The sequence below is a fragment of the Chenopodium album genome, chromosome 24, assembly GCF_948465745.1.
Source record: "Chenopodium album chromosome 24, dcCheAlbu1.1, whole genome shotgun sequence".
Lineage (NCBI taxonomy): Eukaryota > Viridiplantae > Streptophyta > Magnoliopsida > Caryophyllales > Amaranthaceae > Chenopodium > Chenopodium album.
This window is the reverse complement of record NC_137857.1, coordinates 3,761,573-3,773,294: the sequence shown is the minus strand read 5'-3', so window position 1 is coordinate 3,773,294 and position 11,722 is coordinate 3,761,573. Positions and strand designations below refer to the sequence as shown.

At 34.3% G+C, this 11,722-nt stretch overlaps 2 protein-coding genes across 2 annotated transcripts; one reads left to right on the top strand and one right to left on the bottom strand.

The window, feature by feature from the left end:
- Positions 1-4,694: 4,694 nt before the first annotated feature.
- On the bottom strand, positions 4,695-5,675 carry LOC145612426 (auxin-binding protein ABP19a-like). The gene has a single exon (XM_081667799.1). It carries the CDS (start codon positions 5,666-5,668, stop codon positions 5,042-5,044), a length of 627 nt encoding a protein of 208 aa, XP_081523925.1. The 5' UTR covers positions 5,669-5,675; the 3' UTR covers positions 4,695-5,041.
- Positions 5,676-6,482: 807 nt separating this feature from the next.
- On the top strand, positions 6,483-8,170 carry LOC145612262 (uncharacterized). Its single transcript, XM_081667639.1, has 2 exons — positions 6,483-6,601; positions 6,984-8,170. The coding sequence occupies exon 2, from the start codon at positions 6,986-6,988 to the stop codon at positions 7,418-7,420; it is 435 nt and encodes a 144-aa protein (XP_081523765.1). The 5' UTR covers positions 6,483-6,601; positions 6,984-6,985; the 3' UTR covers positions 7,421-8,170.
- The last annotated feature ends 3,552 nt before the right edge of the window (positions 8,171-11,722 follow it).

Genomic DNA, 11,722 nt, shown 5'->3' with positions numbered 1-11,722 from the left:
TAACTAATTCTTTTGCGACCGTCAAGGACGGTCACAAATTACAGAAATTACGACCGTTATAGAAACGGTCGCAATTTGCGACCATTTGCGACCGTTTAAGGCGGTCGTAACAGGGTTAATATTTGTTTCCTCAAAAAATGGTATAAAAGGAGTACTAAACTAACCCTAGCCCAAAACCGCCGCTCCATATCTTCTCTCTTCTTTTTCCTTTCTACCTCTCGTTCTCTTTCCTCTCTTCACTGATATTCTGCTCCTCCTTTCTCCTTTATCTCTCTTCTTTTTCCTTTCTCCCCTTCCATCATTTTCTTCTCTATCTTTTTTCTTTTGTTTCCTTTCTTTTTCTATTTCCTTTTTTCTTTTTCTCTTCGCCTTTGTTCACATCTCACGCCCCACCATTTTCGTTCTCTGTCTTTTTCATTCTTTCCAGATCTGGAGTTTGGTGTTCGAATTTTTGTCAACAAACAAATTCTTGTGTTCGGATTTTCTTCAACAAACGAGTTATGGTTTTTCATGGTAAAATTCGACCATAAAAATTCCAGATCTGGAATTTCTATGGTCGAATTTGACCATATAAACCTAAAGAGGAAGAAATATTGTAAAGGTATGTTGTTTTCCTGAAAATTTGGTTTGTTTTTGTTTATTCTCGATTATTGTGGCTTTGTTTTGTTTTTATTTGAATTTTCAGGTTTATATTTCTACAAATTTTGTTAATTATTTTCCAATTTTTGTTCGAATTTTGTTGATTTGGAGTTTGTGTTGATTTTATTAATATTTTGTTCAATTTTCGTTGATATTATGTTTGATTTTTGTGAACTCTATTCTTGTTTAATTTTCCATGTATATATTTAATCAAATTTTGGTTGCTTTTATTCAGAATTTTTTCGTTGAGTTTGGTGGATTTTAAGTTTGAATTTTCATGTATATGTGAAATCAAATTCTGGTTGATTTTTTTTTTCCAATTTTACTTTTGAGTTTTTCTTGACTTTCGTGAACTCTGTTCATATTTAGTTATAATTTCGTTGATTTTGCGTTTGATTTTAGTTGTCTTTGATTTTGTTCGAAATTCATGAACTTTTTTTTATATTTTGTTGTTTTTCCTCGTTAATTTTAGTTTGATTTAACATTTGTGGGTTTTTTTCTTAATAATTTTGTGGGTAGACGATTGGTTTTGGTGGGGTGGGGATGCGTGAAACGTCAGTAGGCGTTTTACCCTTTTTTTTGTTTTTTAAAATAATTTTAGCGACGGCTATAAGCGGTCGCTAGTTTTCTGATTTGCGACCGGTACATAAAACGGTCGCAATTATTAACTTTTGCGACCGTTTTCTGTGCAGTCGTTGAAAATAGTAGAAACGGTCGCAATAAATCTGCGACCGTTATTCGGTTGCAAAAATCGTTTTTTGCGACCACAATAATAACGACTAGCAGGTTGCGACCGTTGACGGTCGCAATTAATATTAGCGACCGTTCAAGGCGGTCGCAAAAACCTTAATTTTTAGTAGTGTGAGATGTTTACCATGGTCCCTAATATCCTTCGGGAGTCAAATTAGGTTGGTGGAACCGTCCAATATGCCCTTAAATGGTCCTTTTACCAGTTCACAGCTTGCAGTGATTTCGAAAACTCAAGCCTACCACGAACATTTATGACAACATATATTGATCATATGTGGTGTCAAATGGAATTATATGACCTTGAGATCTATCCTTTTGGTTTCAAGGGTTTTCGCCACCGTGCGCTAAAACATCAAAATTTCCTCAAAAAGCGTGGTTTATATTTCCCTGATCCTGTGAAAGATTAAACCCGAGGCTTTCTCCCTTCAATAACAATATAGTATCATAATTTTCCTAGCCCATTACTGAAATATACAATATACACCTTAATAATCAATGCATCTACGACCACACCTCCACCATTATTAGTATCATCACCACCATTGTCACCGCCATTACCGAAACCAGCACCATTATTTTGACCGACGTTTTTCCTTAGCTTCATTTTCTTTCTGTTCTACTTTTCGACATGCTTCTATGTAAGCGAAATGTAGAAAGATTCCTACCTTATTTGCCTCATCCATAACTTGTTGTAAACTATCATCACTAGGAGCAGGCGTTAGCAGGTTATTTCTTAAAACCAAATCATCAAAAATAATATCAACACAGTTTTGATTCCAACACAAAATTTTATTATACCAGTTATCCCCAAAATTTTCAACATCTCTATATTTCATAAAAATCTCATTGATTTCTCTCGATATTTCCTTGTCCCGAGTACCTTCACAGAGAAACACAGTTAAAACCCCTAATGCTCTCCTATAATCGTCAACATCCTCAGAATGATCTAGAGTAGTAACAAATTACGTAAAATTATTTATAAATAAAAAATTATGTGTAACAACGTAAATATTATATTACACATAGTTAGTTGATATAATTATGTGTATTGATATATTACTTAAAATTTGCATATTATTATTCTCATATTAAAATAATTCAATAATAAATAAATCATTATTTGTTCATTTTATAAATATTTTTAAAAATGATTTTTAGTTGACAAGTGGGGTGATTGACTTCGATGCTCTGAAATTAGATCCGCCCATATATAAAACTTCGGTTCAATCTGCATAAATCAATGCTCATTCATATTTTTTTTTATGAAGTATAAATTTAAATTGAAAATCAATTTGTCTACAAATTATCCATAATTAGAATCTTCAACATTAAACACAATTTTTTAAAGTATAAATTTAAATTGAAAATCAATTTGTTTTTACATATTAGAAAAAATGTAATGGAGTAAATGTTTTAATGGCAGCAAAATAAAACCACACACCTCAGTAAAAAAAAACCCCAGAATAGAGAGAAAGAGAAAGATAGCAAGAGAGAACACAAATGAAGAGTTATAATACTCTGTACTATTCTCACAAAAAAAATTATATATATAATAAAATAGAGGGCACTCAAAATAATAGATCACGTGTCACATTCATATACAAAATTTTTCCGCTATCCTAATTAAAATAATTATTCACTATATAATATAAGGCTTTCTATTTCCTATAGTTATTACGTATAATATATAAAAAATATTAGTTTATATATATGTATATACTAAAATAATATTGATTGATCTTATATAATATATTTTGCTAAAAATAATACGGCATATAAATTTTGTTGATCCTAAGTACAAAATATTTTCATTATTAACCTTAATGTATAATGTTTATTGATCTTATATAATATTTTTGCCAACTTAGATATTTATCAAAAAGAAAATATGGAGTATAATATAAACTTGTATACTTCTTTTCTAACTTAGGTAGTTATATAAAAAGATATACGACAACATAACTATTTATTTCCTAACATAAAAAAATATTCTCTATGAATAAATTCGTGTATCATAATTTGTTGTTAGTGGCTTAGTGCATTCGTATATAATAATATGCATGAATAAAAATATAACGATAATGGCTTTATGAAAAATTATTACTATAGTTTAACTAAATTAGTATCTCACTTAGTTTGTACTCCGTATATTTGTAAAAGACAATTATCATACCATATTGAATACACGGTAAGTTGGTAATACAAGTGTATTATCTAATGAAGATAAAATTAAAATATATATAAAAACCACAAAATTGATCTTATATAATAATATTTTTGCCAAAAAAATAACTATTTTTTATCTTATGTGATAAAGTTATTATTGTGTAAAAAGTTGGAAAATTTGCCAATTACTACCACGTATAAATGTCATTTTGAAAATTACTACCATGAATTAAAAAACTTGTGAATAACTACCGTAAAAATTTTAAAAATTTTGATTTTACTACCAAACTCCATTTTAGGCCATTTATGACGTCATATTTTCCCTTAAACCATGTTTAACCATTAATTAAGAATTTAAGCAAAATAAATAAATAAATTCCCTTAACCCATGGTTACCCTATCTAATTAAACCAACACCCATTTCCTTTATTTCTCTCTCACAATTTCACTTTAACCCACTAGCCTTCAACCTCCATTATTGAAGAACACTATAAATTGGCGTCACAAATCTTTTAATCTGCAATGAATCCTTTTCTTTGCAAAATTGACAAGAAATTTGAACAATGAAGGAAAAGGGGGGATCATAGAAGGAGGAGGAACGAAAAGAAACAATTTACAATTCTACGCTATAATTCGTTTATATATTCTTTAATTCAAAGAAAAATCACATATTATGCATAATTGATAGCTTAATTTAAAGAAAAACACAAAAGCTCTATGTTAATCAACCAAAATCATATTAGGATCTTGCTAACGAACGCCCCCAGGGCGTTAAGCATTTAAAATGTTCCTGAAGTGGTATTAATTTGAGAATGCATGATAAAATCACGTGTCGATCGGTGTAATTATTGTTCTTTTTAATTTAATTATTCTACTTTTAGCTAGCTTATCCTGTTAGCTTTTACCTTTACATTATGCAAGAGTTTCTCGATATTTATATTGTTAATTTGAGAAGAAAAAAAAAAAATTTAAATTTACTCAATTATCTAGGCCAAAAACATTAAAAGTAGTACAGAAATGGGACATCCTGAAAAGTTCTTTACTAGTAGTTTTTTGGAAGTTTGTGCAAATCAGTAACTAAGAATTCATCACAAAAATATGACACTAACTAATGTATATATAACCGGTTATTAATCAATTACTGCCTCTTAAATTGATGATTGATTAAAAAAATACAAAGGGATTGGTGCTTGGGTTATCATGGCAGTGATGGTGCATATGATTGATTAAAAACACCATCCTATACTTTCACTTCTTAATTAGGAATTCTGATTTCCCTCACTATTTCTTACCAACCAAACAAGTCCTTAATACGAGTGCTTGGATTATCATGGCAGTGCTGGTGCATATGATACCAGTATTCAGTATATATACTCTTCATACCTTACTAGCTTTTTGGATTGTGCAAATCATTAATTACGAAATTATCACTCAAAAAACAAATCACAAAAATATGACATCAATTAATGTAATATAGAATTAGTTATTAATTACTGCCACCAAATACTTTCTTAAGCTTCTTCACTTGTGCATGATCAAGCAATGTGACCTTCTCAACCACCTTGGACGGTAGATCATTTGTAAACACCGCGTCAACTGATTGAACGCCAGGATTATCACTCGCGAAACTTGCATACGTAATAACCGGTGTTGACCCAACATTGACCTGAAAGTGAAGAAGTTGTGGTGGGAAGACCATAATGTCCCCTTTATGTAACGTTTTGTAATATGCCGTGTTGTTTGAGTTGATGAACCCAGCAATCACGGTACCCTCAACTAATATGAGGAGTTCCGCCACTCGATGAGTGTGGATTGGCACGGCTCCACCAACACCCAAGTCTGCTCGTACCATGGAAATTCCCATACCATTTAACCCTGGAAATTGAGGACTAAATGCTAGACTTGCACCAAATTTAAACATGTTAGTAGTGTTACCCGCGACACCCAAACCTGAGTGTACAAAATCATCTACCGTGACTTTAGCAGGATCCTTACAAGCGTACCCTGATGGTCCACTAGGTAGGCTCAAGTCTCCGACACAATAGTCAAAAACTGTATCAGCACAAGAGATTGAAACAAGAAGAGAAAACGTAAATAAGATTGGAAGAAACATATTTGGGTGCTAGAGATGTTTATGCATATATGAAGATTAGAACTCGTTGGTTGTGTATATATAGTGAATTAGTGAATGAGTGTAAATTAAGTAAAAGGATTACTTAATTAAATTTACTTCTAGTTCCTTTTTAGGCGTGTAGGGTAAGTTGGGGTACAACATGATTGAATTGATCAGTTGAGTTACTTGTGATTTGGTGTTAGTAGAGATCTCAACAACTATATAAATGTATTTTTTTATTAACATCAACAACGAACAACCTTTAGCTAGCACTTTAATTTTTTTGTGTAAAGGCCTTCAACTTTTTTGTTGCTTGTAATATTTCTATATACCAACCAGTATTAAAATATGCTACGGGGTAATGATCCAAACAATAATTGATTCATTCTTTTTTAAGCGTGATGTTTCTTTTGTCGAATTACATCCTACGTACCTTAAATTCATGCTTGATATTGATAGTTTTAGGCTTTGTGATAACACGACGTCGTATTGATCAATCTGCTCCATGACCAAACCCTTTATGAGTGATAATTTAGTTAAGCCTTGTGATTATATATGTATTTGATATTTAAAAAACAAAAAAATTAAGAAATTACAAAAAAAAAAAAAAAAAAAAAATACAAAAATGAAATATTTAAAAATCGGGCTTACATCTAGTTTTATAAAAGTGGGGAGTACGGAGTAGCATTGAAAATTTCCTCTTTTTTGACAAACACTCACTTTAGTAAGGATTTATTTATTTGACGGATCTGACCCATTTTAACTAAGGTGGGTTAGGGCTTTTTTAACGGGGCTCCAACCCATTGAACTGCAACTGCTCTGTCAATAATAATAAGAAGAAAATAACGCGGATCAACATTTCTCTCTCTCTCTCTCAGTTCTCCGTTGAGTCGCACTTGAAATTCTCCATTGAAGCAGCTTCTAATACTTCAGGTAAGCTCTTGTTTCTTTTTGTAATCATCTTTTCAATTTTACAATCTAGGGTTTAATTATATTTGTCAATACAGTAAGTGTAGGGTTCGAAGATCTAATCTTTTGGCTCTAAAAACTAACATTATGCGTCTAATTTGATAATTAAATCAAATATTCCTAAAATTATGTGATAATTGAATCAAATTTGTTTGCTATTTTATCGCACAACCCTTTAATTGTTAGGATTGAACTATGAAATTATTAGCAAAAATCTACCAATTGGGTTTTGGAATAAAATTTAACTTTTAAAAGGGGAGCCCCGGTTAATCCAAAAATTCTTTGAGCTAATCAATATTGTCTACCCGTTGATTTGACTCAGAGTTTGTTTGGTGAATTTATTCAGCAATGGAGAAACTTCCAGGTTGTATGGTTGAAATATTTTCGGTATGGATAGAACCGTACTACACTGATGATATACAAAGTGTTGAACTTGAAGGTTTTGTGAGGTTATTAGATAACACAGCTGATATTGATGGTGGTATTGATATGTTCAAACCTTCAGATAATGAAAACTCTATAATATTCACTAATGAAACCCAACTATTGCATTTGGTTGGTCCTCCAAATTGTGTAAGGTCTGATAACCATACTTGGGCTTTACACCTCGACCTCAACGACAAGCATCGTAATGTTAACTTATGTTATGGGGCTGCTACATACTCACAGATGTGTCATTATAAGTGTTGCAATAAACCTACTTCCACTATTGTTAAAGGTCAAGATGGCCATGCTGTTGTGCATTCAATCTTCTATACAGATGCTGTTCAAGCTGCTCTCTAAATCCGTCTTGCAGACAGACTACATGCTGTTGTTGGTTGTGCAATTTATGGTCATATACGCGCTTACAGCAGCAAATTGGCTTCTGATTTTGAGTATGATAAACTGTTTTATGGATCAACTCTGTTCTATGCGTCACAAGAAAAGCCTAAGAAGTTGTTGGAGGGAGGCTATTTTTCACTGTCAAGAGATAAGGTGGCTGTGCCACTAGATAGTTTCCTTTGTCTTGATGTATATTTGACAGATGCGTCGACTGAAAATGTAGTGTTTAATGGTACTCTTCAGCTACCTGTTGAAGAAAGTGGTTCAGTTGATGAATTTCGTGAAATTGAGGTTTCAGCAGCATATGATATTTCGCCTCCTCAAATAGAGAGGAAGAGGATGAAGCCCTCGGAGTTTCAAAGGATTGGTAACAAGAGACACTTGGTGTAGAGCAGCACGAGTTTGGAGAGGGTATGCTTTGTCTGCCTTGACAATATCTTAATTGTATTATGAAGGTGTGGTTCACCCTGTTGTAACTTAATCTATGTGTTTGTTAATCTTAACAATTAGCGCTTCAATGCTCAGTTTATTGTTCTTGTATGTAATATAAGTACTATTCGTATTATTTATGTTGTAATGTTGTACTGTAATGGTTTTTGCAACATAATGGTGCAAAGCTATTTGTTGTTAGAGCCACATCATATGTTGATGTGGTTGTAAATTTGTAATAGCTGGTCGCTGCTGCTAGTTGTGCTTGTCACAAGCAATAAACAAAGCAAAAGATAGGGCATAAAAGGCACGGTTGCCTCGAAAATGCATTGATTTAAAACTGATGTCTTTTGCACGCTGTAAAAGATACAAACCCGCTCAAAAGTCAAAACCGGTGCCTTTTAAGGTTTAAACTGAAAAGATGTCTGTGCATTAGCATCAGCAGGGTACTTACCAGTCACAAACCCTCCTACCAATTCACAACAAAGGGGTTGGGGACTTGGGGTGTACTCCTACCCTCATGGCTATCAATTATAAAAGACACAAAGTTGCTGGAACCTCATCCTCAACAACTAAGGTACACCTCTTTTATTTTTATTTTTATTTTTAAAGTCACAAGGGCGAAGGATTATAATTGATCCTAAGATCTCTTGGAACCGTCGAACCGAGAGGGGAGCTCTAACCACTTGAGCTCAAAAGGTAATCATATCGATTAATTAGGATATTGACTTTTACCACAAAAGGAAAATTTGCCAGGTATAACACTACCTTTTACCGGCCTTACATAAAAAAAAAACTACATTTTGATTCTTTCAAAATAGAACCACCTTTAATATATATATGCTCTAAATGGAACATGACATGTTAAACAAATTACCTATAACATGTATCACAATATCAGTGGCCAACTATGTTTTAACAATTTTATTAAAATTAAAATTAATACAAAAACCTTAAATTAAATAACAAAAATATCTTTTACAAGATATTGAAGATAGATATGATTACTGTTCCGGATAGATTCCGATACCGAGATGTCTAGGGGTTGGTAAAGGTTTACCGTCCAATTCGATACCTGCACAGTCAGCACAGATAATCTAGCCCGGGGGTTATCCGGGAATAACCACTCCGATGCTAAAGTTAGTAATCTGAGGAAGAAGAGAGAGAAAATCTGAGGAAGAAGAGAGAGAAAGAGTGTATATAGAGAGAGAGATAGAAAAATTGTACCTTTTAACAGGAAAATGTGGCTGGGTATATATAGGGAGATAACCACGCAGGTGCCACATATCCCTATAGGTGGCGCACCGACCTTGTAGGTGGCAGGTGCCTGCATGGTTTTAAGCTGCTGTCCACGTGGCCGAGAAACCGGCTATCGTGGATGCTAAGCTAATTTGCTAATTGTACATATAAATAATAACATCAAGGTGTTTGTCGGCCAAATAACTATGTTGTCGGTATTATCCCATACAACTAGCCCCCCAAGTGGGGACGTTGACAAGCAGTCAACGTTCGCACTTGAGCGGTAAAACGCATATATATATATATATATATATATATATATATATATATATATATATATATATATATATATATATATATATATATATATATATATATTCTTTTTTTTTTGAATTAAAAATTGCCGACTTGCGTCCAAGTCGAGCATAGTACCGATAGAGTGATGCTTGATACTAAAATAAGTTGTTGGGGATAAAAAAAACCTTCGGTTTAGACGTAAATTGCGCAAATAACCTACAGTGCTTATGCGCAACGCGAAAATAAGCGTCTGGAGATAAAAAATCTCCAATTGACCCCCGAAGTGAGCAAAGTACCGATAGGGTGGTTTGCTCAATAATAAAAACAAATGTTGAAGATTGAAAATCTCCGATTCTCCCAAATTGAGCAAAGTACCGATAGGTTAGTTTGCTCAATAATGCTCCATTTTGGAGTTTGTTATGGGCGGGAAAAATTGAAATTAAGCAAAAAGTATAGGGGCACGTGTCAGACGTCGAGCGTCTCTTGATGAAGAGGTGCTTTAATCCTCATCGTTGGATTTCATGCACCAAATGTCACATCAAAACACTGTTCACTGGGGGTATAAATAAGGAATTCGAACAGTTTCTTCATTTCATCTCAATATTGGCAAAGGTTTTCGCTAAAAATTCAGAAAATTCCTCAAGAAATTCTCAATCATAGTTGTAGCTTGTTATTTCGCTGGATCTCTAGTGTAGAGATATCTCTGGGTTCATACTCCTGTGGACGGATTTCAGTCGCCTGAAGACGTTGTTGCTCCCTTTTGTTCTGCGATTCCTCGAGGTTCTTCGCTTCGCGTAGAGGTAATTAAAACTCTAAATTTCATTTTTAAATATATTTGTTCGATGTTTGTGGCTTGTTTGTAGTGGGTTTTGATATTTCTACATTTGTTGAGTTGGTTATGCGTAAATTTGTAAAGAATTCTATTACGGGTGAGGCCTGTGTGGCTGACCCGTTTGTGCCCTTGTCCTCAGCGTCAGAAAAGGAAGCTGAAAAATCCTCTCGGTCTGTTAATCTTGGTATATTAGAAGATATTAATCTTCTTGAACTTGAGTCTATCAGTGTGATTGAGGACGTTGAGTCATACATCTTCCTCGACGAATACGGTTCTAATTTTGGTAAAATTGGTGTTAAAAGAGGCAGAATGCCGAGAACTAAGCGCCCTAGCCATGATCCCAGCCAAGGTGAGAGTTCAGGCCGACGTCTAGGCAAGGAACCCTTAATGGAACAAGAAGGTGAAACAGCCGACATCCCTGATGAGGAATTGGAGTCCACTGAGCGTAGCACAGCTTCTGAGAGGAGTGAGGACTCTGGTGACGGTAGCGGAGAACAAGCTGAAGGTAGTGGTTCCGATGAGGAGAAAACAGACTCAGAAATAAACGCAGACATCAATATCGGCGAAGAAATTATTGCCGAGGAACGGTTGGACGAGGCATATAATTCAGAAGATGATGACGACGCGCACCGGCGTCCCATGAATCTAACCAGTGATCTAAAGGTGAAGACTACAAAAGTTGACGACAAATGGTTGGAAATAGCCACTGAGAAGAATTATTGTGGTATCGGTAAGAGATTCTTTGGGTTACCTGACGATTATGTGCTCACTCTGCCTTCTTCTGGTAACACTATTTTCAATTGTCCAGAGGGGCATATTGCGGTATATGCTAAGCATTTTGAGTTTGGTCTTCGATTTCCGCTTCATCCCTTCATAGAAAAAATCTTTAAGGCTTGGAATGTCTGCGTTGCACAATTAACTCCGCCAGCGGTGCGCAATATTGTAGCCTTGGTTTGGACTATGATTTACATGGATTTTCCGCTAACGCTGAATTTTTTCCGAAAATTACATCGATTGAAAAAAGACAGTCAATCTCCAGGCTGGTGGTCTCTTCTTACTACTACCGGTAAGATTACGGTATGGCCGAAAATGACCAGCTGTAAAAAATGGCAGGGGCAATTCTATTTTATGAAGGTTCCTGACAGCTTTGGTTTACGGAAGACTTTTCATCTTCCTCACACTTGGTTTGACACTCTTAGAGATAGGAAGTTAGGTGTTCTTGAACGAAAAGCCTATCGGTTTTTCGATTGTCTTTATGTACATGAGGGTAGTAAAATAAAGTCCGTTCCGAGGGAGTGGCTGCCCAATTGTAACTATATCCTGGGCAACGCTCCCCTGTCTCATGTCGGTCTCTGCCATACTGATGAATATGGTATGAATTTATCATCATATTTAAGTTTGCGTCAATTACTCTTTGTACTACTTTGTCTCCGTGCTTTATTTGATTTTTCGTGATATTTAAGTTA